The sequence below is a fragment of the Ricinus communis genome, chromosome 6 (assembly GCF_019578655.1).
Source record: "Ricinus communis isolate WT05 ecotype wild-type chromosome 6, ASM1957865v1, whole genome shotgun sequence".
In the NCBI taxonomy this organism is placed as follows: Eukaryota; Viridiplantae; Streptophyta; class Magnoliopsida; order Malpighiales; family Euphorbiaceae; genus Ricinus; species Ricinus communis.
In genome coordinates this window covers 1,639,306-1,666,824 of record NC_063261.1, presented here as the reverse complement: position 1 = coordinate 1,666,824, position 27,519 = coordinate 1,639,306, and the positions used below count along the sequence as shown (strand labels likewise).

Genomic DNA, 27,519 nt, shown 5'->3' with positions numbered 1-27,519 from the left:
TAGCAATAGCGCAAAGATTAAATGACTTTAACTCACAGGATTGGGCGACCTCCTAGCTCCGGTTGGAGCGAGCCAATGCATGATCATCTAATCACGGAAAAAATTTATCAAAACGATGAAACAGTTACAACAGATCCTAGGTCTAGATTCCTAGGACTGACTGTCTAAGAATCTCGACTCAGGAGAATTCTACCGAAAATCCGGCAGAACCTCCCTTACAACACGAACATTACCCCCCGTAAAAACGGGTCCAGGACCTGCCAGGAAAACACTCCAAATATCCAACAATTGAAACAACGGAGTCGGGTCCCCAAACTTCACTATTTCCGACTCCGCCACACAAAGACAAAACACAAGGCAGTAATCGACAGACAATTATTTTGACTCACAAAATCATCAAATACTCAATATAATCCAATAGACACAAATTTAAAATCAAGGATTTCTAAGATCAACGGCCAGGAGAAAATTACCGAGACGCCGGCCGACTCGCCTCCCGGCCAAGTCCGATCAACGATCCGGACACACCATCGGACTCACAACGACGCTACCGATGACGATCCCTCGCCCGATTTTCGATCCGACACCCGATCATCCGAAGAAATTTGCGGACGATCTCGGCCATCGATTCGCAACGAAGCCCGATCGCCACGTAAACCGGTGCCATTTCAAGCTTGAGCCGAGGAGAGTCGGGATACGCCCTCCGATCGTCCATCCTCCTACCGGAGCTCGCCGGAAAATCGGAAAACACTACCGCCACCACTTCGCCATAACTCTCTCCTCCTACCACTAAAACCGACGCCGCCGCCAAAAGGAAGTTTCCAAGGGAGCCGATCACACCGAGATCGGCCAAACGGCCAAAGCCGGCCGCCACACGCCGCGATTCCGCCGCCTCACGCTGCTGCTGCCGCTGGCCGCTGCCAACAAGACGCCTCCCCTTGGCCCACGCCCGACGGCCGCCACCGACGCCTCCCCTCTCTCTCTCCCACACTCTCTCTCCTCCTTTCTTCTTCCCGATTTCTTTCCTTTCAATATCGACATTAGGCCCCCAAACTTTTCCTTTTTGCAATTTGGTCCCTCAACTTTCTTAATTACTTACAATTTCATCCCGCAGAATTCCAATTTAACCCCCAAACTTTCCTTTAGCCTTTCAATTAAGCCCTTAACTAATTAATTTAGGCCAAATCCGAATTATTGAAAATACACAATTACAAAAATACCCATGACCGACATATTTATTTACAAAAATACCAAGCTCACAAATTTCCATTAAAATCCCATAAAAATAACATTATACTTTCAATCCTTATTCCAAAATAAATTTCCAATTTAGTCCTAACACACAATTAAATTAAATAATCAATTTCCAACTTAAAATTTAATACTACTAATTAATTATAATACCAATTTTCCCAAAATTCTTTTATAAACATCCTTTATAATTTCTTCCAAAATTTTTCAATATATAATTTTACTTATATAAATATGCATTTGGAAAAATTTTGGATAACCAAAATATAATCATTTCTCAAATAATTTACTTGAATAATTTCTTAAAATTTCAAACTAATTGGGTATGGAAAATAACTCATTTATTTATCTAACATGAACATTCAAAATTTGTATTTAAATCACCGAATAAAAATAAAGCTAAAATTAACTTAAATAAAAACTCATTATTAAATATATAAAAAAAATTTCGGGTGTTACACTCAATCGAGGCTTGTTGACTTTCAAGTACCCTCTCTGTTTGTTGGAATCTATCCTCAAGACTTGTAAAGAACCTCATCATCAGCTCCTCTGAAACTAACTCTTCATCTTGAGTTGAAGGTGCGAGACTAGGCTACTGATGTAATTGCTGAAATCCTAGTGGTTCTGGGCCATCTAAGCTCCATCCAAAGGGTGAATGAGTGCCCCATTCTTGATTGTAGGTACTTTTATACGAGTTATTTAGCCAACTTCCCATATAATTCACCTGTTCAAAGTTATATGAATAATGAGCAAAATCACTACACAATGGACAATCATTACTCAAATGTAAAACACAATAAATTTCACAAAAATCTTGAGATGAAAGGATAGGAGTGGAGAGTTGATTGGTAGCCCTGCAAAATGATTCCATTTGAGTTTCTAAGGCTGCACGAGTATCCCAATTTTTAGCATTCTCTTGGTTCCTAATCCCATTCTTCAACTCGTCATACAAATAGTTTGACTTTAGCATTGAACCTCATTATCATTCACTGCATGAATCATAAACTTAAACTAAATAAATATGTACAAATAAAATAAATAAATAAATGAAATAAAAATAATAAAAAGATGGCTAAAGTAACAAATAGCAAATTTCACTCTAGTTTTCAAACATTCCCCGGCAGCGGCGCTAAAAACTTGATAGGCTTTTTTTATATAGCTACAATTTAAGGCAGTGAACCTATCGATGCAGTCTAGAACTAAGGGCGAGTATCAAGGTCGTATCCCTCAAGAAAGTGAAAGCCAAGAGTTACTACTTTATTCTCTGTTATATTAGCCTAAAATGAATGCTTAATAATTTCTAAATTTCCTAATAACTACAAGCTGAGTTCTAAGTGAGATGCAGGAATGAATGGATAAATGAAACAATCAAGACAAGAAAGCAAACCTAAAGGGAACCTAGACTAGTTGGCAATCAAACAAAAGATAAAGGATTGATTAGTCCAATTATGCTATTCGCGGACGAATTCTTAGTTGAATTCGGTTTCTCTCTCAAGATAACTGAATTCCTAAACTCAAAAACCTAAAGTTGGAATCTTTTCCTAACGATTGATTCTTAAATTAGCATTAAGCTTTAATCCGCCTATATTAAGCTTTGTTAATTCTTAATTCGGCTAGTCAATTATCCTTATCTCTAAGTGACTATTAACTAGTTCTTGCTATTCAAAATTTCAATTGCCAAATGAACTTCTCAATCACATAAAGCAATCTAAACACCAAAATTCACAATGTCTCATGAATAATGCATTATCTTATTAATACAGAAAGCAAGAAGGATACAAAACTAAACTCAAACAATCTAACAATTTAATACTAAGCCAATATAGTAAAGAAATCCCAATGGATTAGATCAATCTAGCTATACATTCATGTTTAAAAAAACTAGGAAATCAATTACGATTGATCTCCCCAATTACCTCTCGATTTGCTCCACTACTATTTTGCACTCGAAACCTTGCGATTCTGGGGTTGTCACTCTCTATAACTTTCTCCCGAACTCAGTACTCCGTAAAAACCAAACCAACCGCTAAAAACTCTCCTCCTCCTTACTTGCCCTAGCTCAAGAAATCGCTTTCCTTATATACTTTTCCCAGCACGACCGTGGTCATGGCCGTGTTGAACCTTCAGGTCTCGCAAGTTAGTCCCTGCACGGCCGTGGTCATGGTCGTGCTGGTCAGCACAGCCAGAGTCCAGGTCGTGTTGAACCTTCGGATCTCGCAAGTTAGGTTTTCTTCCTGGCCATGCCCCCGCCTGTGCTGAGTCACCACGGTCCGTGCTGGAAGCCTTGATAGCCTCAGAAACCGTGCCCAAAATGCCATATTTGAGGATCAAAGGCTAATGGTTAGTCACGGCCAAAGTCCAGGCCGTGCTCAATGTTTGACATGCGAACCCTTACCCAATTTTGATGAATTCCCGTCCGTTTCCGCACATATTGATCTATAATTGCTCAAACATTTATGATGGTCCTATAAATCCTCCTGAAATACAAAAGAACACAAAACACGGGTGATCTTAGAATAAAAGCACAATAATTGCTCAGAAAATACACAATAATATGCAAGCAAATATATGTAAAACTATGCACATCATTTTTCTTACTAGCAGGAATGGTCTTTGTAAACTTAGATGAAGAAGCAGTAAATTCATGCGAAGATTTATCAAGAAATTTAGATTTCTGACTTTCATTTTAAAATCTTATCTTGTCAAGATCTTTAGAGCTAAAGGTAGGATAATAAATCTCCTTTCCTTTGATCAACCGATCAAGATCAGACTTTTATTTCTTCATGACTTTTAAAAGACTTTTTGTTTCACCCTTTAACTTAGTTATGAGAGAAGTATCTAAGCTTAATATTTTCCTTAACTTGTCATTCTCATTAGTTATCATTCATTTCTATGAATTAGACAACTATTTTGATTCAAAGAACAGGATACATCACTGCTTAGTTTTTCAACTTTAGCTTGCAAAAATTCATTTTTCATGACATCAATATGCAGTGATTTATTTAATTCAAGAGTGATGGAATTTTGAACAAGTACACATTTTCAAGATCATCTGAGTCAAAATTGATATTTGATTGTATGATGAAGATTAGTCATTTGGATCTTCCATCAAACACATATTAGCTTTCTCTTCTTTGTTAGACGTCTCATCATTGGTTGATTGATAAGTGCTAGTAGCATTTACTTTTGAAGCTTGTTTTACCTCAATTTCACCTTAAATTGAGTTTAATTTATTTGTTATACTTTGTTTTCAGTTTCTTTTTAGGTATTTGGCAAGCTTACCTGATGAGAGAAAGTTTTAGCTTCAAAGTACAAGAAAAATCAGCCAAGGAGCACCTATCATCAAGGACAAGAGTGTCACATGGGCATGACATGGGAAGAAGTTGCCCATGTGACCTTCCCGTGTGAAGTGTGAAAAATGGCAGAATGATAGCTTGCATGAACGGGAGGCACACGCCTATATGGTCTTCCTATGTGAGTTGGCAGAAATAGCAGATTGCTCAAGGAATGACATAGGAAAAGGACATGCCCGTGTGGTATTCCCATATGGACAGAGGATATTTTCAAGAACGAATTTCGGTTAAGGACGCCACACGGCCGTGTGGTATCCATGTCGTTCTTAAAAGCAAACTATTTAAGCGAATTTTTAGGGTTGTTTGAGGAGAATTCTATCATATTTACATTTCTAGAGAGAGAAACAGTTAGATACTTCATCTTTCTTTCATTTCTAGGGTTTTGATTGGTATTTCTCAAGAAAGAACATCATTTTCTTCATTGCTTTTAAAGATTAAGGATCCAAGATTGAAGATTTTTTTTTCTACTCTTCCATGACTAGTTTGAGATCTTCTTTTCCCTAATTTTTACTTCTTTATTATAATGTTTAGTAAATAATTTTCTTGCTATTTGGGGTTTGATGAACTCTAATTTATTTTGTATAGATTGATTCAAAGTCAATGCAGTTATTCTTTTCTATGAGTTTTTTTATTCTTTTGATTGCTTAATTATAATTGATAAGTCGACATATTGATTGGAATTTGTTTTCATAAAATGATTAGAGATAACCTTTTATGAATTTATCACATCTTAGGAATCGAGGATTGATTGGGATACTAAAGATAGATTTACAAGATCCTTTAGTTTAAAAGTTCCTTAATCTTTATGGGTTTGAGAAGAGATTTCTCTCCCTCCTCTAAGAAATTAGGGGTTTAATCACTTGATAAAGGTTTAAACCTAATTGTGTGGAATGTCAACTCAACTCTTGACTTGAATTAATTGTTGTTTATTTTATGAAATACTTAACTAACTAGGGGGATTCACTACCTAAATAAGCTTTATCCTTGATAAATTTACTAATCATTTTAATCTTTATTTTTAAGAATATTTTACTTTAATATATAATTATACCCAAACGATATTTTGATTGCTAAACATTATTGTATGATTGAAGGTAGTATTCACAATTAGGTTCTAGTGGAATGATATTCTTACTTATCATTCTATTACTTGATACGATCGGTGCACTTTGCCGTGTGCGGATAATGCACATCGAGTTTTTAGCGCCGTTACTAAGGACTCTTTTCTATTGTGATATTATTAGTAATTCAAAAGCTAGTGATTTAGTGTTTTATTTTTTGTTTGATTTATCTTTGTTGTGTTTGTGTTTTCTCTAGGTATCTGAATCTGTGTATGACCTAAGCTAGTTCAACGAAACTATTCACTTACGAACCAGAGTTGGAAAGAACTTTGAGGAAGCAACAAAGAGAAGAATGAGAACGAGCTTTAGTCGAAACGGTGCTGAAGTTACAAACTCAAAATTAAGAAGGAGACCCAAACTAAGAAGAGGAATAGTGTAAAATGGCAGCTCCACCTAGAGAGAGAACCATGCAAGAGTATGCATGTCCAACTCTTAATGGGGTTATGACAAGTATTTTGAGGCTGAATGTTGCGGCCAACAACTTCGAGATTAAGCCCAACATTATCCAGATGGTGGAAAACAATTGCATGTTTGATGGTTTGCCCAATGAGGATCCAAACACCCATTTGGATGATTTTTTTAGAAATTTGCAATACTTTCAAAATTAATGGGGCATCGGATAATGCTATTCAATTGAGACTATTCTCGTTCTCGTTGAGGGATAAGCCAAAAAAGTGGTTGAAATTATTTCTAGCTGAGATATTTACGACCTGGAATCAGTTGGTCGAGAAATTCCTAGAGAGATACTTTCCACCTTCTAAGACGACCAAGTTGAGGAATGACATAGCAAGGTTTCTTCAGTAAGAGAATAAGACTATACGATTTTTGGGAACATGTCAAGGATTTACTAAGGAGCTTTCCACAACATGGTTTACCATTATGGCTGTAAATTTAGAAATTCTTTAATGGACTAAATTATGCAAGTAAACAGTCTATTAATGTTACAGTAAGTGGATCATTGAACAATAAGACTTCTAAGCAAGCTATGGATCTTATTGAAGATATGGCTGTCATAAACTACTAGTGGCAAATCCAAGAGAGTAGGTTCGAGTCAAAGGGAGTCGAATCCATGCGGTAGACCCTATGATAGCTGTAAATGCACAGTTAGAGGCCATAAGCAGGAAGATTGATGCTTTGACTATGAATTCATCTAGAAGACAAGCACAAGTTATGACTTGTGATTGGTGTGGGGGTGGTCATCAAGGTCAAGATTGCCAAAACAGCAATACCTTCACTAAGCCAGAGCAAGTTGATTATGTAAGAAATGCTCCTATGCAGCAGAACAACCCTTACAGCAATACCTATAACCCGAAATGGAGAAATCATCTAAATTTCTCTTGGGGGAATTAGAATCAACAAAGACCTCCACCCTCAGGTTTTCAACAGCAAAACCAGCAGTAGGCTCCTACTAGAAGGACTAATCTAGAGGAGATGATGGAGAAGTTTATCTCGGCATACGAAATAAGATCTTAAACTATTGAGACTACTCTTAGAAACCAGCAAGTTTTAACTCAAAATTTGGAGGATGAAGTGGGGTAGATCATAAAGCTTTTGAGCAAAAGGCATCACGGAAGTTTGCTAAGCAACACATAAGCTAACCTTAAGGAGCGGTTTAAGGTTATCACATTGTGCAGTAGTAAAGAGCTAGAGATTGAGCTGAACGAAGTACATGAAACATCTACTACAACTAAAAAGTTGAGGATAAAGTAGAAGCAGCACAGAAGCAGCACCCAAGCCTATCGCTTCTGTGAAGGAATCTTAACCCATAATACCCTTTTCAACCTATTTTCAAAAGGATAAACTGGATGCACAGTTAAGCAAGTTTCTTGAACTTTTTAAGTAGTTGTATATTAACATACCTTTTATAAAAGCTCTATCGCAGATGCCCAAGTAAGCTAAATTCTTAAAGGTACTCATCTCTAACAAGAGGAAGCTCGAGAAAGTATCAACAGTACAACTATCAGAAAAGAGTTCAGCAATCATTCAAAGAAAAATACCAAAGAAGCTAAAAGATCAAGGAAGTTTTACTATTCCTTGCTTTATTGGTAATCTAAATGTTGATAATGCGCTTGCTAATTTGAGGGCTAGCATTAGCATTATGCCTTATAATTTATTCAAGAAATTAAGGCTGGAAGAACCTAAACCAACACTTATGAGCATTCGATTGGCTGATAAATCTATTGTATACCCTAGGGGTATCATTGAGGACTTGTTGTTTAATGTTTAGGAGTATTTTTCCTATGGATTTTATAGTTATGAATATGGATGAATCTATTGATATTTCTCTTATTTTAGAAAGACCCTTTCTTGCTACAGCTAGGGCCATCATCGATGTTCATGATGGTAAGCTCATTCTTAGTGTAACGGAAGAGCAAGTGACATTTCAGATCCCTAACACCATGAAACATCTGCTTGTTCTTGATAACATGAATGTTAGTAATGATAGAGTTGAATATAAGACTGTAAATTGTTTTTCATCTATTATTGCTAAAGATCCTTTGGAGTTATGTTTGGTACAGGAACACGAGAAGTGTGAGATGCCGGGAGCTCTAGAGCAGCTAGCCTACTTGAGGCAATAAGGCCAATGAGAAAGCAGTCTTTCGAGCCCTATAGAGATGCCCAAGGAGGAAAGTATGAAGCCTTCCATTGAAGATACTCTATCTTTGAAACTCAAGCAACTTTTGGAACACTTGGGGTATGCCTTTCTAATGGAAGGATCCAAGCTACCAATAATTGTCAGTTCTACATTACTGAATGATCAGAAGGCTAAGTTATTTGAAATCATGAGAAGCAGGCAAAGGGCAATAGCTTGGAAGATTATAGATATAAAAGGAATTAGCCCTTCTTTTTGCACACGTAAGATTCTCATGGTAGAAGAGTTTAAATCTGTGGTGCAACCTCAAAGGCATCTCAATCCTAACATGAAGGAAGTAGTGAAAAAGGAGGTAATTAAACTCCTTGATGCTGGGATTATCTATCTCTTTTTGGATAGTTCTTAGGTAACCCAGTACAAGTAGTGCCAAAGAAGGGAGGCATGACAGTTGTAGTAAATGAAAATAATGAGCTAAACCCAACAAGAATTATTACAGGATGGAGAGTGTGCATTGACTATAGGAAATTGAATGATGGCATGAGAAAATATCATTTCCCTTTACCATTCATTGATTAAATGCTAGAGAGATTGTTAGGACATTAGTACTACTATTTTCTAGATGGCTTACTGATAGGTCATAAATAGTTATATTTATTGTGTTTAATTCCCTTGCGATTTGGTTGAATAATGTACTTAATTATGGAAATTCTGTTTATTCTGACTTAGGTGATGAAATATCAAGAATGGAGCAAAATCTAACCTGAGGAGATGTTTTAAGTCATCATTTATCAAAAACCAAGTCTTTTGGAGGAGGTGCAGAAATCTGCACAGAAGACTACTATCAACAAGGCATGACCACGCCTTGCGTCCCATGAGCTGCTAAAAGATGTGAAAGAGAGCTTCGAAATTTTCAGAGATTAATTTATGGTGGACCTATCCCTAGTTAATTTCCTTTATTTTTGGAAGTGCTAGATTAATAGAACTTTCTTCCATGTATTTAGGGTCTTAATTTATTTAGATCACTCTTAATCTTATCCTTCCTTATATGGATAAGATTAAATAGGAAGCATATTTCTTTTTGACAAGGATTCTACTATTAGGGTTTAGGGTTTTACTTCCTATATAAGGACGGCTGGAAGTACCTTTAGATATTCATATTCTTATTCTTCTTTTATTCTCTACAATTCTTGTGAATTCTTACTCCACCATGAGTGGCTAAGTTCTTAGTTTCTAATTCAAGAGTGAATGAATTCCAATTGTGATTTTGTGAGGCTTCGTGCTTAACAGAATTCTTCTTTAATTCAAGTATTCTTTATTTCTTATTCTTATTATTTATGAATTATTAATATTGATTGAACTGACGACTCAACTTTGATATTGATTTTTCTATTGCTAAACTTTGAGTTTGTGATCCGTAATTGTCATGAACGATTGACACAAGTAGTAAGGAGCTGGCTCATGTGTGTGTGATTATGGCTTATTCGAATTACATAGCTTGCATGATAGGCTCTAGGGAAATAAAGGAACAAGGTTATTTCAATTATCTCAATTAAATTAATGTTGGTTTAGTCATTCTCATTATTCTTAATGTTATCATTAAGTTGATAGGGAACGCTATCATGCTCAGTTGACTAATGATAAGTCTTAATTTGGATGTTGGGTTTGAGTCAATTGTATTAGGAGAATTACACTTATTGCGGCTTTTTTGAATAAGTAGACTAAGTACTTGAATAGAATAATTGATATTTTAGCCTATGATCATGATTACAATTGGATGGAATTAGTACTCTTGAATTGGAACTTTGTTAAGATTGATTTTATTTACTTTAATATTCAGCCTTCATCATATTCTGCTTATTTATAATTTTGATCAAACATTCAAAACCCCCTTTTTATTTTACTTTGAGAAGCTATTCACATTGGTTCCCTTGGGATCCGACCTGGTTTCACTATTTCTACAAGTTAGTTTAGGAAAATCAGTAATTTATTTTGAAGGGCTTCGACAACCCGTTCAGATTTGGCGCCTTTGCCGGGGAACCTATTTTAGTTTCTCATTGATTAATTTATTTGTTTATGACTCGTTCTTCTCAAGATATTGATTTGCAGTTTAATCCTGAAATTGAGAAGACAGCGCGTCGATTAAGAAAGGAGACTAGACAAAGAAAAAGTTGTCTCATAGAGGAGTTGGAAATAGATTTGGCTATTGGTGACACATCTATTCTTCATGAAGTTACAGAAAATATGGCGAACAGAACTCTCAAAGAGCTAGCTGCATCGGATTTAAATCAACAACCTTTATGCATTACTTTCCCAATATTGCAATTGATTTTGAATTAAAATCTAGCTTAATTCACTTACTCCCTTCTTTTCGTGGATGTGTAGGTGAAGATCCTTATAAACACTTGAAAGAATTCCATATTGTATGCTCCGGAATGAAACCATATGGTATGGCAAAAGAGCAAATAAATCTTAGAGCTTTTCCCTTTTCTTTGAAGGATAAAGCAAAAGATTGGCTCTATTATCTACCTTCCAGTTCAATAACAACATGGAATGAGATGAAAAGATTGTTTTTAGACAAGTTCTTCCCTGCAACAAGAGCTGCCAACATCAGAAAAGAAATTTGTTGCATAACACAGTTCACTGGAGAAACATTGTATGAGTATTGGAAAAGGTTCAAGCAACTGTGTGCTAAATGCCCACATCATCAAATCTCTCCACAACTCCTAATCCAATATTTCTATGAAGGATTATTGCCAATGGATAGGAGCATGATTGATGCAGCAAGTGGTGGAGCTTTGGTAGATAAGATGCCTGAAGAAGCCAAGCAATTAATTTCAAACATGGCCGAAAATTCTCAGCAATTTGGTACAAGAGCTGATGGAGCTACAAGGCGAGTTAATGAGGTAAGCACTAAAATCTTGAAAATCAAATTTCTGATTTAACTACTTTGGTTCTTCAAATGGCTGTAGGGCAATTACAAATGGCAAAAGTCTGGGCAATTAAAAATTCTTGTGAATTCTTACTCCACCATGAGTGGCTAAGTTCTTAGTTTCTAATTCAAGAGTGAATGAATTCCAATTGTGATTTTGTGAGGCTTTGTGCTTAACAGAGTTCTTCTTTAATTCAAGTATTCTTTATTTCTTATTCTTATTATTTATGAATTATTGATATTGATTGAACTGATGACTCAACTTTGATATTGATTTTTCTATTGCTAAACTTTGAGTTTGTGATCCGTAATTGTCATGAAAGATTGACACAAGTAGCAAGGAGCTGGCTCATGTGTGTGTGATTGCAGCTTATTCGAATTACATAGCTTGCATGATAGGCTCTAGGGAAATAAAGGAACAAGGTTATTTTAATTATCTCAATTAAATTAATGTTGGTTTAGTCATTCTCATTATTCTTAATGCTATCATTAAGTTGATATGGAACGCTATCGTGCCCAGTTGACTAATGATAAGTCTTGATTTGGATGTTGGGTTTGAGTCAATTGTATTAGGAGAATTACACTTATTGCGGCTTTTTCGAATAAGTAGACTAAGTACTTGAATAGAAGAATTGATATTTTAGCCTATGATCATAATATCAATAATATAACAAACTGATATAAATAATTAGTTTTTCAACTAAATTTTCTTTTTAATTTATTTTAGTTCGATATTAATATATTTCTATTCTCTTAAAAATAATATACAAAAATATAATAAAAATATTAAAAAAATAAAATCGATCAAGTTTACTGATAGAGTAAATTACTTAGAGAAAATTGTATAAGAAAAAATTTAATGAAATTAAACTTATATAATATATATTTTATTAATAATACCAAATTAATATCATAAAAAAATTAATAAAATTATTAAAAGGTTAATTTTTATCATATCAAAAACAATAATAACAAAACAACTTTTATAAGAAATTTAATTTATTTTTGATTATCTTCGCTTTTGACATGTTCCTTACTCAAATTTTTTATTAATATTTTCATTACTTTCTTAATTTCGCTTTCATTAATTTGACTAATTTCATATTATTGGTGTACAATGCCTCAAGAGTATTAAACAATACCGGTATAGTTCATTCAATATGAATTTTTTCATCACATGTTTAAGTCTTTAGAAATTAAAGTAAAACAAATTGAAGAATACAAATAATAAAAGTTTTGCTTATAATTTGTTTTCTAATGATAAGGTTTATATATGTAAATGAACAAATTCTCCATTTTTAATTTAATTTTAATATAACATAATTCATAATTGATAAAATCTAGCGATAATAAAGTCATTTCGTTGGTAATTTTTATCAATAAATTAGAAATGATTGAAGTGATTCTTATCATACATAAGTAATTGATTGAACTTTATACTTCTTATAATTCCTAAATTTAATTCTTATATGGTAAATATAATTATAGCTTACAATAATATTAAAGTATTTATTTACGACTTTATCTTTTAAATTTATATAATTATGTAATATCCTAATATAAAACAAGAGACTGTTTTTATATTTATTTAATATTACAATCATATAAAATTATATACCTATTTACTTAGTAACTAGCCTAGTGCTCGCCTTTTAGCGGAAGTCATTTATATAAATAAAATATTCATATAAATCAAAATTAATATGTACATCTGTAGTATTATTAAAAATAAATTATTTAGATACATATATAAATTTATATAAGAATATAAAATTAAACTTTCTTTATATAATAACAAGATTATAATTTTATTAAATAAGGAAATAATGATAAAATTATTTACAAATTAGAAAATTCTATTATTTGAGGAGTATACATTTTTAGTAATACTATTTTAGAAATAATTTCTTTTTAATTTTCTCATCTATTTGTACTTCAATTTTATTTGGAGATGGAAGTAGAATATATGATTCAAAAAATAGTCATTAATATAAACTGATTATAGTAATAATATAGCCGAGTGTTCGTCCATTAAGCGAAAACCATTTTATACGAATAAAATATTTATGTAAATTAGAAATTGACATGCATGTATACAATTTATTAGTCATAAGTTATTTAGATATATATATATATATATATAAATTTATAAAGAAAAATATAAAATTGGACTTTTTTATGAAATCGAATAGAAAATATATAAAAATTAGATCAAGAAAATAGATAAAAAATCTAGGAATAATTCCTTGTGAAAGATACTGAGAAAAAGATTTCAAAGTAATTAAATGATTAAGAGCAAAACTACAAAGAATTAGATTAAATTTATAATTAAAGAAGTAGATTAAAAATCTCAGAAAAATTCTTATAATGATAGGGTAGAGAAAAGAATTTTTAAAGTCATTAATTGCTTGAATTCTTAATGCCAATTAACATATCTCTTTAATACTTATACAATTATAATTTTTTAATATTTTTTCTCATATAAATTTTAAAATCACCGCAATTTAAAGAAGTAATTTAAATGTTTTAGAAAAAATGTGAAGAGAGAGAAAACAAATTACTAATTAGAAAAGTATATTAAAAATCTTAGAATAAGGGATGAAGAAAAAAATTCAAAGTCATTGAATGTTTGAGAATAAAATTATAAAATCCTTAGTACCAATTAATATACCTCTTTAGTACTTATAAAATCATTATTTTTAATTACTTTTTTTAATATAAATTTTTAAAATACTACAATGTAACAAAAATTCTTATGAAAAGAAAAAAAAAGCAAGTTACAATCATGCTTTCGTGTGTGTATATATATGTATATTTTATAAATTATGTTCAATGTTTAACTGTACAAATCAAAATGCTATATGTGATAAATAGAAAGAAAATAAGAAAAGAGAGATTTTCGAAACATATAAATGTATGAATGGAAGGTAATCTAAGGAGGAAGAGAATAGATGGAGAATTAGTTTAAATTGTATTTAGTTAATAAGTTTTTTCAAAAGGGGAAGAGAATTGAAGAGAAATGATTCTCCTTCATCCCCTTATATCTTTTTTGGCATAATACCGAAACTGATATACGTGGTATCTTTTAAAAAAATTTCATTCATTACAAGGTGCTCTTCACTTCTCTTGCCATCATCTTTTTATTTCAAAGGATGTGATAGTTCCAAATAAGTGCAATTATCAACTTTTGTAAAGTTTTAATACAAAACTTTTTAAATTTTTCACTATGAAGTATTAGAAAAGGCAAAAAACCATTGCTACATATGTTATTCAAAGATTTTTTTTTTTTCTGTTTGGAATAAATAAATTAGAAAACTAGATATTGTCTCAGATAAATATAAAAAATTAACAAACAGTTTATCTATGTATATTAAAGCAAATTGAGGATCTATGATATATTGTATAAAGAAATAATTAAACCAAATAGAAATAAACTTATAAGAATAAATTAAAAAGAAAAAGTTATTTTTCTAGAGGTGCAGGCTATGATTGCAACACTCTTTCATCATTCCCTCCAATGCACTGAACTTGCTCTATATTTGAATATGCAAGATAATCGTCTACATCAAAATTTTATTAATAAATTTTATTAAAATATATTAACGCAAAATCCAGCAGATCGCTAAGCTCGGAATTTTTCTTTATGGCTTTGTAGATGGCTTCTTCTTGAAAATCATTGAGGAGAGGTCTTAAGTTACCTTTCAAAACTTCAAATAACTTCTCCAATTCTTTTAGTTGCTGATGGCATGGAGGTGGGACGTTAGAGGACTCAGAAGAACTCGCTATAGTTATAGAACTTTGATTCTTTAATGAATATATCTTCGGAGAAGAAACTATATAAAATTTTGCTAATGTTTAAAAAAATTATTTTATTTTACAAGTTTGGCTTTTGTGAAAAAGTGAAAAACTTAACTTTTAAAATAAAATTAATCACTACTTTCTTAATTGCTGAACCTATAATTACTACTATTGACTTGTATGGTTATTATTATTAGTTTATCGATAACCTTTCAGATTCCACAACTCATATACCAAAATTAAGTTTGTAATTAATAACCAAATTGGTACTTTGTCAAAGATGGTGACCTTGGTTCTTAGTATATTTGAAGATCACAGTTCGATTTTTGAGTTCACCATAAATTTTTTAATTTTTAAATTTGTCTTAGTACGCAAATATTTATTAATCAAATCATTTAAATTTAATAGTTTGTAAGACTAATAAATTGATACCTCACACTTAAATAAACAGTGAAACTTATAAAAAGAATACATTACACTAAGATAAATTTGAGCTTAAATAAAAACATTAGTACTTATTAGGTTCAATATAATAGCTTAATTTCTAAGTACTAGGTTCATTATGATTGTTATTTTTAAGTACTTGGTTTAATCTTAATAAAATATATGTTTTTTTTTTAAATCAAGGGTCTATGATTCAATAATATATATTGAATTAGCACTATAATATTAGATTAAAACTTAATTAAGTTTATATATTAAGCATGTGGTTTATCGAGTGTGTACGGTTTTTAGAAATAGAAGGTCTACGATTCAATGGTAGACATTGATTTAGTACTATAACATTAGATTAAAACTTAACTAAGTATATAATTAGATTGTGCTTTAATATATTATGTACAGTTTTTTGAATAGATGGTATATGATTCAATGATTCACATTGAATTAGTATTCTAACATGAGATCAAAGATGAATAAAGTTTGTATACTATGTGGTACTAGGTTCTGGACCAGAACACCAATTAAGTAGTGTAACATGTAATCAAAGATTAATTATGGAAAGATATTTCAGTGTTATGCCAAAAAATTGATATGGATCTATAGTTGAATTATCAACTTTGGTTTATAGATATTGCATTAGTGACTAACATGAAATAGATTCTTAAATTTGCTTAGATTTTCAATTTGATAATAGGCTATGGAAATTATATTACAGATTTATAAAAAAAATATAAGTACAAAAAATTAAAATGGTCACCTTATATAGAATTGATATTTTAGCCTATGATCATAATTACAATTGGATGGAATTAGTACTCTTGAATTGGAAATTTGTTAAGATTGATTTTATTTACTTTTATATTCAGCCTTCATCATTTTCTGCTTATTTATAATTTTGATTCAAACATTCAAAACCCCCTTTTTATTTTACTTTGAGAAGCTATTCACATTGGTTCCTTTAGGATTCGACATGGTTTCACTATTTCTACAAGTTAGTTTAGGAAAATCAGTAATTTATTTTAAAGGGCTTCGACAACCCGTTCACTTATCAAGATATTTTCATATTCCAATAGCTCCTGAGGATCAAGAAAAACCACATTCACATGCCCTACAGAACCTTTGAATAGAGAAGAATGTCGTTCGGATTGTGTAATGCACCAACCACAATTTAGAGTTGCATAATGTCTATCTTTGATGACTTGGTTGAAGATATTATGGAATTTTTCATGGATGACTTTTTATCCTTGGAAATTCATTTGAAGAATGTTTGGAGCATTTGAAAAAGGTGTTGGTAAGATGTGATGAGACGAACTTGGTGTTGAATTGGGAGAAATGCCATTTTATGGTACAAGAAGGCATTGTGCTGGGACACAAAATCTCTAGTAAAGGATTTGAGGTGGATAGAGCCAAGATTGAGACTATTGAGAAACTATCACCCCCCCCATCTGTCAAAGCTATTAGAAGTTTTCTTGGGCACGCGGGTTTTTATCGTAGGTTCATTAAAGACTTCTCTAAAATAGCTAGACCTCTTACTAGACTTTTGGAGAAGGATGTTGACTTTATATTTGATGAGGAATGTATAATAGCCTTCACCTCCCTAAAAGCTAAACTCGTTAATGCCCCAATTATGGTAGCGCTGGATTAGAGTCTTCCTTTTGAGCTAATGTGTAACGCGAGTGACTTTGCAGTTAGAACTGTTCTTGGTCAGAGGAGAAAAAAGCACTTTCAGCCTATCTATTACACAAGTAAAATGATGACTGACGTGCAAGTGAACTACACCACTACTGAGCAGGAATTGATTGTGATTATTTTAACTTTTAACAAATTTCAGTCATACTTGATTTTATCAAAAGTGATAGTATGCACTGACTATTCAGCTTTGACGTGTTTTATTTAAAACAGATGCAAAACCAAGATTAATAAGATCGGTTTTGCTTTTACAGGAATTTGATTTGGAGATTCATGACAAAAGAGGTGGCAGCCGACCACTTATCACACCTTGAGAACCTCTATCTGGAGAAACTACATGAAAGGGACATTAATGACCATTTTCTAGATGAACAGTTATATGTTGTAGCAGGTTTAGTAAGTAGTGCAGATTTTTCAATACCATGGTATGTTGATTTTGCAAACTATTTAGTTGCAAGGGAACTCCTAAAAGAATACTTTTATCAACAAAAGGAGAAATTCTTTGTAGATTTGAAATGTTACTTTTGGAAATACCATTTTCTATTTAAAATATGTGCAGATAGGATAATAAGGAGATGTGTGGCATGGTCGGAAACTATGAGCATTCTTGTCATTGCCAGGTAGAGGATATTGGGGGATGAGTAAGATAGCTTAAAAAGTCTTAAAATCAAGATTCTATTGGCCGATTTTGTTTAAGGATAGCCAATCATTTATGCAAGAATATGACCGTTCCCAACGTATAGGTAATATCTCATCTAGTTTTTCATGAAATGCCCCAACACAGTATACTATAATGTGAAATTTTTATGTGTGGGGCATAGATTTTTCATGGGACCCTTTTCTAGTTCTTTTGACAGTAAATATATATGGATGGCTATTGATTATATCTATAAATGGGTCAAGGCACAAGTTTTGCCTCGTAATGATGCAAGGGTAGTAGTGAAATCCTTAAAAAAGATTTTCTGCAGGTTTGGCATCCCTAAGGCCATTATCAATGATAAGGGTACACACTTTTATAATGCACAGCTAGAAAAAGTGTTAAAGAGGGTTCGAGTCACGCATAAATTTGTCACCCTTTATCACCCTTAAACTAATGGTCAAATAGAGAATACCAGTAGAGAGTTAAAGAGAATTCTTAAGAAAACTGTAGAACAATCTAGGAAGGATTGGTCATTAAACTGGACGATGCTTTGTGGGCATAAAGGACTACATTCAAGATAACCCTAGGGACTACTCCTTATAGATTAGACTATGGAAAATCTTATCATTTACCTATTGAAATTGAGCATAAAGCTTTTTGGGACAATTAAACAAGTTAATCTTGATCTAGCTATTGCAGGTTTGAAGAGAAAGTTATAGGTTAATGAATTGGATGAATGGAGGTTGTATGCATATGAGGATGCTCATATAACTAAGGAGTGCACGAAGAGGTGGCATGATGCTAGGATAAGCCAAGGAGAGAGTTTCAACCTGGAGATCAAGTGCTTTTATTTAACTCAAGACTTCGGCTTTTTTTTGGATAAGTTAAAGTCACGTTGGTCAAGCCCATTTGTTGTTAAGCAAATATTTTCATATGGGATAGTTGAATTAACTTATCCTGAAAAGGGGAATTTTAAAGTTAATGGTCATAGGTTAAAACCATATTTTGGAGGGGAGTTTGATTCAGGAAAAGAAATGTTACAACTTCTCGAGTCAATATAAGTTGGTACAGATTTGTTTAGCTAACAGACGTTGAAGAAGCTCTAAGTAGGAGGCGACCTACTATTTCCTTTTTAATTTATTTTACTGTTATTTTCATTCTTGTATAATCATGTTTCTATTATCGTTATTTTCTCTTTCTTTTGTTTTAGGACTAAGGCTTTAAGCCCATTGGATTTCAGTTTAATCTCTCATGGGTTTGAACCATCTTAATTTAATTAAGGCCCATTAGATTCTAAAGTCTTAGTTAATTAGGATTAACTTAGTTGTTGTATTAAAGTTGTCTTTCTCTTCCTTTTCTTTAAGGAATAAGAGTTTAATTTTACTAGAATCCTGATATTATTCCAATAAGCACTATCAATCCAATAAGGACTACAATTCTTAGCGGTTACTCTATAAATAGGATCTCTTTTATCCTCCCTACACTATTTTTCATTCTTCCTCTGTCCATTAGCCATGAGCACTCAAGAAAATCAGGTTCATGATGCACCTTCTTCACCTTCACCTTTACCACCTAAATCTATGCGTGGATCATGATCATCCACACAAAACCCAAGTAAGATTCTGAAGTGGGATTTTCCATTACCTCATTCATGATCTCCTAGAAAATGGGTATCGTTTTATAGGAAAAGGAAGCCATGGGATCTAAGACTCTAAGAGTTTACTACTATATTAGCTTATCAAATAGCATAACCCAAAATCGATGAACCAGTTTACACCTTGGAGGAAATAGTGGAGAATGAGTGCCATGAAAGAGCTTTCTAAGAAAGATATCTTTATGAAGATTACACCATATATGAGGATGCAAATTCTAATGTAGGTATAGAGAGTGATCCTAGCGAACCTAGTGATTGGGAAGAAAGAGCCATATCCCCACCTACCCTAAGACCTCAGTGTCATCCTAAAAAGCGAGATCGTGTTGTCTCAACACCCAAGAGGGGACGAGGGCGTCCAAAGAAAGTTCAGCAACCCCCTAAGGTTAAAAGAGGGAAAAGGCGACCAAAAAAACCATATAATAGATTTTTGATCTTTTAGTACTAGTACTAAACTTATTTTGCTAGTTAGTTGATTGGTCTTAGTTTATGTTTAGGGTTTAGAGACGATTTGTCTTAATTTTGGCTAGTTCTTCATGTATTTGATCAATTCAATTCAATTTCTTTTAAATTTCAATTAAGTTTTACGCATGTTTGTATGGTTTATTTGATTTGTCAACATTACCACTAAGTGAATAAGGAATAAGGGAGTTAATATCATAATTCCAAGCAAAGACAAAATGAGGGATTAACCTGAAATTCTGTGCCACACGGCTATGTGTCCTTCCCGTGCGGAATAGAGGAAACTGGCCGAGATGGTTCGCATGCCACACAGGCAGGTGAACGCCTGTGTCCCCTCCTGTGTGGACTTGCCAATACCACTTGAAGCTAACACATATCACATAGGGAGTCACCCGCCCGTGTGCCCCTCCCATGTAAGATCACCCAAAACGCCCGTAGCCTTATCCATATCACACGAGGAGGTGATGCACCTATGTCCTTCCCTCATGACTCGAACGCTGATCTTTAAGTAATGCCACACGGGGAGTCACACGCCTGTATGACCTTCCCATGTGGAATTAAAAACCACATGCTATTTCAACCATCTCATAATTCCTCTCTCCCATTCTTCACAAAACCCTAGCCGCCCATCCTTTCTTCTCTTCTCTCTCTAATATCTCATAACTTCTTCTCAAACCATCTCACTTTTTTGCTTCCACATATTATTTCCTTTTCTTCCCACATTCTTTTTCTCTCTTCTCTATTGCTTTCATTCTTTTCTTTCCATTTTTCTTTCTCTTATCAATGGCATAAAAAAAAAGAATGCCTCTAAGAAGCGAACTCCCACCTAAATCCCAACCAAACGTCCTAAGAATGGGAGTTCTTCATCACAAAACCCTCATTCGACTGCCCCTTTGGTTTCCTTTGACAGAAACCACATGTCCGTGCAATTTATGAATAATGTCTCCCGAGCAAGTTTTGAGAATCTCGCCAACAAAAGATTTTACCCAACTCATCACTTGGAATGGGATTTTATAAGGTCTATTGGGTTTGATGAGGAAGTCAGATGATGAGTCAACCAACCGGTGTGGAAAAAGTTCTTCGAGATTTCAGACCAGTATTTAGCCCAATTCTTGTGCATGCTTCGCTTTGAAATACGCTCGAAGATTGATCATACATACAAGTAAGCCAATTAAATTTCCATTGGGTAATAAATATTTTGATATGTCAATGAATGACTTCACAATTACAATGGGCATCAACACTAAGGAAGAAGTGGTGTCCGAAGAGTATAAGCATGCACCTTTCAAATTCTATGGCAATCGCACTCCGGAAGGGGTTTAGGCAAAATTGGCATCGAATGCACTAGCTATGTGACCTCTAAGTCTAAGGCTTCTGTTTTCGATTTCTTTCCCCTATGTTTTACACACTTTTTGTTGACTACCATAATTATGGGTAGAGGGGAGAGCACGGGTCATTGTACTCAACAAGACTTGTTTTACATGATGTGCTTAGAGGAGGGTATTTGATGCAACATGGCTTTATGTTTGTTAGTCTATTTGCTAGAGCAAGACAAGAAATTAGACAAAGGGTGTTTGTGTGGTGGAATGTACATCACTAGATTAGCCAAGAATTTGCAGGTTTTTTATAAACTCTCGACAATGACACTGGATGGATTACCAAAGTTGATGGGTCTTGAAACCTTACAACATATGGACAATGATAAATGAATTCTACCTAAGATACATCCACCTCAGGATGATTTCAACTTTGACCTACCAACTGAGCCACCTGCATTCATTAACAATACTCTGGGTACATCAGCCACTTCCCAAGCCGATAGGCCATCGTCCTCTTCCTTCCGTCCCCCACCTTCTGGCGGTAAGCATTATAAAGATTGGATAGTATACAATTTTGTGTGAACGGATGAGGATTAGAAGCTGATATAATTTGAGCAGCAAATTTGTAGATTGAAAATGCAATTACATGGACTTCAATGCCAAGAGAATAAGCTGTTGAATAATTAGGTCCAAATGCTGGGAATGCTTGGAAATCAGTAGGAAATTATGTGCTGTCAATAAATGAACATGGACTGGGTCCAAAACTCAATGGTGCGCTACTGGCGATCACAAGGATATGCTCCGCCGCGACCTGCATCGGATTTTTATTAGCCATATCAAGTGCAACCAGATGACAGGGCAGTTCATGATATTGATTCTGACGATAGCGAGAAGGATGACTACGACGATGATGATGATGGCATGGCAAGCTAAAAGCCAAATTCATTTTTTTGTCTTTATTACATGTTTTGAACAATTTACTTGTTTTATTTTGTTTTAGTTTTGGTTTTTGTTTTTGACATTGTTTTGCATTAGAAAAATTTTAATTTATGCACAATTTCAATTGCTTGTTTAAAGTCTTTTACTTCAGTTATATTGCAATCATTTTGGTTCCCAACTCTACTATGTTACTATGTTCTCCTATTATCCTTTTGTTTATCATTATGTTTTGCATGTGTTAATAGAATAGGTGTCACAACCCCATCTGTGGCCCGTGACCGGCACTAAGGAATGGGTAAGCGTAAGGCCACCAAATCCCGTAGTAAGCCTGACACTCATTGACTTAAATAAATCTCATCTAATATTATTGATGCCATAATTTATCTTAACCGTTAAATTTTACATAATTAATTTGGTCTACCAGAAGAATTAGGCGAGACCCGAAACTACAGAAAATTACAACTGATATATATCTACTATTTCTACTGCGGAGAATCTAAGATTTTACAAATTAACATACCAAATCAATTACATCACCCGATGATGAAGGAGTCAGGTTACTAGATAAGAGTCGCGGGAAGACTAACAATCACAGATATGAAAAACAATAAAAATTGAGATTGTCAGTCTCGAGAGTGAGTTAAAATCATATATCCAAAAATAATTGCAAACACTTAAATAACATTTATTTAATTTAAAATAAACATTAGGTCATGCTTAAATAAAATAGTTTTCACACACTACTGGATGGAGTACTTCAGTAGAACCCTAATCCCAACACTAACATCTTGATCAATCTCAACACTGACATCTCGACTAATCTCAACTCTAACATCTCAACTAATCTCATTCCAATAGAACTGGCGCCTAGAGAGCGAAGCTCGACCAGGGTCCTTAACTCCAGTCCGGTCACTTAATATTCACTATCAGCCTTAGCCTTTCGGCTCTCTTATTGCAATAAGACTGGCGCCCAGATAGCGAAGCTCGACCAGGGACCTTACCTCCAGTCTGGTCACTTAGGTTTCCAAATAAGCCGGCGCCTAGAGAGCAATGCTCGACCAGGGACCTTTACTTCGGCAACCACACTCTACTAAGTCCATAGAGCAATGCTCGACCAGGACAAATCCTAAACTTTCCTTTTTAAATTTACCAATTTACCCTTTTTCCATCCATCTCGGATCTATACCCATACACTCATCAAACTAATATGTTCTACTGACGTCCCATCCCGAGTCATCAGACAATAATAAACTCAGTGATGAAGAACATGATATATATATATATATGAATAGTAATCAAGGAGCACGATACATATAAATAACAATTAAATGAATAATTTAAACTTGCAATCATTTAATCACAATAACCATTTAAAATTTGCATGACATGTGCATAGTAGATATATGACTTTAACTCACAGCTTTAACGACCTTCTAGCTCTGCTCCGATGCCTCGAGTGGAGCGAGCCGAACAAACAGATTATCTAATCACGAAAAACAATTTATCAATAATGCTCAAATAATTGACAATTAACCCTAGGTCTAGATTCCTAGGACAGACTATCTAAGAATCTCGATTCGGGTAAATTCTACCGAAAATTCGGCAGAACCTCCCCTACAACACGGACGTTTACCCTCCGTAAAAACAGGTTTAGGACCTACTAGAAAAACACTTCAAATATTCAATAATTTAATACAACGGGAGTCGGGTCCCCAAGACTTCACTATTTTTCCCGACTCTCCCACACACCACAAATCACGACTATAGCAGCCAGTCCGACAAATAATTATTTTAAAACATTATTTAATACTCAACACAAATCAATAAGCATATAATAAACCAGAGAATTCCAAAACCTACTAGCCACCGGAGTCCGATCGACGATCTGAACACACCATCGGAACGATCCCCGCTTTCGATTTTTCGATCCGACCCCCGATCATCCGGAGATATTTACTGATGATCTCGGCCGTCGATTTGCATTCGGAGTCCGATCGCCACGAAACCGGTGTCATTGCTAAGCTTGAGCTGAGGAGAGTCCGGATACATCCTTCGATCATCCATAGCTCGTCGAAGCTTGCCAGAAAAGCTAGAAAATGCCAGCTGCCCCTACTTTCTCTCTCCACCGAATCTTTAGTCTCCGGCCACCATTGGCGTCGCCACTACTGCCAAAAGAAAGCTCTCGTCGTAGGGAGTCGATCGCCACCTGACTCGGCCGCCAACGCCGCCGGAAATGCCCAAAATGGCGCCGACAGCCGCCTCCCCTTCCTAGGGCTTTCCGACGCTCCTCGCCGCCTTCCGTGACTCACCGAGGCCAAGAAGCTCTCGAACCCGACACCACCGCTAAACGGCCTCTCCCCCTTCTTCCCCGATCTTTCTCTCTTTCTTTTCTTTTCTTTCTTCTCTATATCAACAAAGGGTCCCTGAACTTTTCTTTCTTATCTTTTGGTCCCTCAACTTTTTTTAATTACAACAATTTCGCCTGTAAAATTTCTAATTAACCCCTAAACTTTTCTTTAGCCTTTCAATTAAGCCACTAACTATTTAATTTGGACCAAATTAGGATTATTTTAAATATATAATTACATATACACCCTTACTTTTAAATATAAAATTACCAAAAAGCCCTTGCCGACATATTTAATTACAAAAATACCAAACATACAAATTTTTATTAAAACCCCATGTTAATAAAATTATACTTTTAATCCTTATTCCGAAACAGATTTCCAATTTAATCCTAACACAATTAATTTAATTAATCAATTTGCTAAATATTTTTCAATTAAAATTTAATACGATTAGCTAATTAAAATACCCTTTTCCCCAATAATTCTTTTATAAAATATATTCATTTGGGGGAAAATTTTGAATAACCAAAAATATAATTTATTTTTCAAATAATTTACTTAATTAATTTCTTAAAAATCAAACTAATTGGATATAGAAAATAACTCATTTATTAATCATTATTAATATTATCTTTATTAAAGAAAAATTTTGGGTATTACAATAGGTACCTAGAAGTTTTGGACTCGGACATCAGGAATCCATTTCAAACCAGGGAAGCAATTCCTTTGCCATTGTTTCTTTCAGTTTTATAAACACATCGAGGACAATATGTCCGATAAGTGTGGGGACATGGTTTATATTGTCTTCCACTTGGTTGTGATTGATTTTCTATAGGCTTATTGAATTTAATTAATTACTTGTTATGATTTTCTTTCTCTTGAATTTATAGGTTCAAAATGATGAATGTGGTTAATTATTTATTGAATTACAATTTATTTGATTTGGCTTTGAATTATAAATTAAGCTTGGTATCCATGCTAGGATTTTTGATTCTGCTTCAAACTTTAGTTATGTTTATGAGCATTAAGTTTTTAAATTTCTTTTAATTTTATCAAGTAGACACATCCAATACCCCTTTGTAGTCTCCTATTCTTTTGAGATAAAAAAAAACAACAAAAATGATCTGAAGAATCTTTTGCACTATTCCACTATTCTTAAAAGGGTTCGTAATGAAAAGAATAAGTTAAAGGAAACCCGAGAGTATGAATAGTTGCTGGATTTGTGACTCTAGTTAAGTAACTGGGGGTTGGCATCACCAATGTCTACACTCACATCAAAAGGTTAGAATTTGAATATGCATGGATCTTTGAAAAAAAAAAAAGATATAAGTAATCAAGTTTCATGAGAATTTGTTTTGTGCTTAGGGAAAAAATCTTTATCTCTATTTTCTTCAAAATTTTGGGTTAATTGGAAGGAATGCTCATTTCTCTAACTTCAGATTTCAAGGTTTTAGTTTTCATTGCTTCTTATTATGAGATTGCCCTAGATGTTCGTATTTTATTTAAGGATCGATTATTGGCTACACGATTCTAGGTTGTAATGATATGAATGATTAGTCTTGATATTATTTGATATTTATTTATTAGAGAGGGAGTTTTGTATTTCTTTGTTTTTTATTTTATTCAATTTGCTTGAGGACAAGCAATTGCTCAAGTGGGGAGAAATTTGATAAGTGCTAGTAGCACTTACTTTTGAAGCTTGTTTTACCTCGATTTCACCATAAATTGAGTTAATTTATTTGCTAGACTTTGTTTTCAGTTTCTTTTTAGGTATTTGGCAAGCTTGCTTGATGAGAGGAAGTTTTAGCTTCAATTACAAGAAAGATCAGTCAAGGAGCACCTATCATCAAGGACAAGAGTGTCATACGAGCATGACACGGGAAGAAGCTGCCCGTGTGACCTTCTTATGTGAAGTGTGAAAAATGGCAGAACGATAGCTTGCATGACATGGGAGGTACACGCCCGTGTGGCCTGCCCATATGAGTTGGCAGAAATGGCAGATTGCTCAAGGAATGACACGGGAAGAGGACACACCTGTGTGGACAGAGGATATTTTTAAGACCGAATTTCGGTCAAGGACGCCACACAGCCGTGTGGTACCCGTGTGGTTCTTAAAAGCACACTATTTAAGCGAATTTTTAGGGTTGTTTGAGGAGAGTTCCATCATATTTACATTTCTAGAGAGAGAAACACTTAGATACTTTATCTTTCTTTCATTTATAGGGTTTTGATTGGTATTTCTCAAAAAATAATATCATTTCCTTCATTACTTTTGAAGATTGAGAATCTTTCTTTCTCGTCATACTCCATTGCCACCACTCATTTCTTCACTTATTCACTGGCAATCAGCCCCTTTTAACTATTTAACACTCATTTCAGGCCATCATTGCCTCGCTTTACCCCTCGCTGGCGCCAAGCAACATTAAGAGTTGTTGTTTTGCATGCTTCGAAGAGAGAGAAACGTCTCTCACTGCTGCCATTGCTGGTTTAACATCTTTCCGACCTCCTTTGGCCAATCAGATCCCAAAAATAAGCTCCTCATGTCTAAAAACCTTGGGACAGTGAAGCTCAGCCCCGATCTCCTCCGTTTCACTATTGATCAAGCTTATCGGCGTTAAAATTTTAAACGGTGATATAGGATTTTTCAGCCACTTTTTGGAAAAAATAGTTATACATTTGGACTCCTGAGATTGCAAGCTTTCCTTTGGTGTGCTCGGATCAAATTTTCATCACCGTCGAAAATTTTCCAGCGACCGGAGTCGGTGACCTCGGGACACGTACCGATGGGTGAAATTTTTATTTTTATTTCCGGATGTTCATGTCATTATTTCGTATTAATTTCTCAGCTCAGTATAGTAAATCTTTTACCCGAACTTATTTAGTTAATTAATTATATTTATATTTCGGGTAGTTACTTAGTAATTAGAAATCATTATGTATTTGAGATTTATTGTGGATAATTAGTGATAAATTGATAAATTG

At 34.0% G+C, this 27,519-nt stretch overlaps 1 protein-coding gene across 1 annotated transcript; it reads left to right on the top strand.

Moving 5' to 3' along the window:
* The first annotated feature begins 8,340 nt into the window (after positions 1–8,340).
* Positions 8,341–17,131, top strand: LOC125370429. Its single transcript, XM_048375815.1, has 3 exons — positions 8,341–8,670; positions 10,814–11,221; positions 16,772–17,131. Exons 1-3 carry the CDS (start codon positions 8,341–8,343, stop codon positions 17,129–17,131), a joined length of 1,098 nt encoding a protein of 365 aa, XP_048231772.1.
* Positions 17,132–27,519: the final 10,388 nt, after the last annotated feature.

Excerpts from the sequence above, each read along its gene's own strand:
- LOC125370429 (XM_048375815.1), top strand. The coding sequence starts at position 8,341 with ATGCCCAAGGAGGAAAGTATGAAGCCTTCCATTGAAGATACTCTATCT. Across the intron at positions 8,671-10,813 it reads AGGAAGTAGTGAAAAAGGAG|GATAAAGCAAAAGATTGGCT; the intron begins GTAATTAAACTC and ends TTTTCTTTGAAG. Across the intron at positions 11,222-16,771 it reads CTACAAGGCGAGTTAATGAG|GTGTTGGTAAGATGTGATGA; the intron begins GTAAGCACTAAA and ends CATTTGAAAAAG.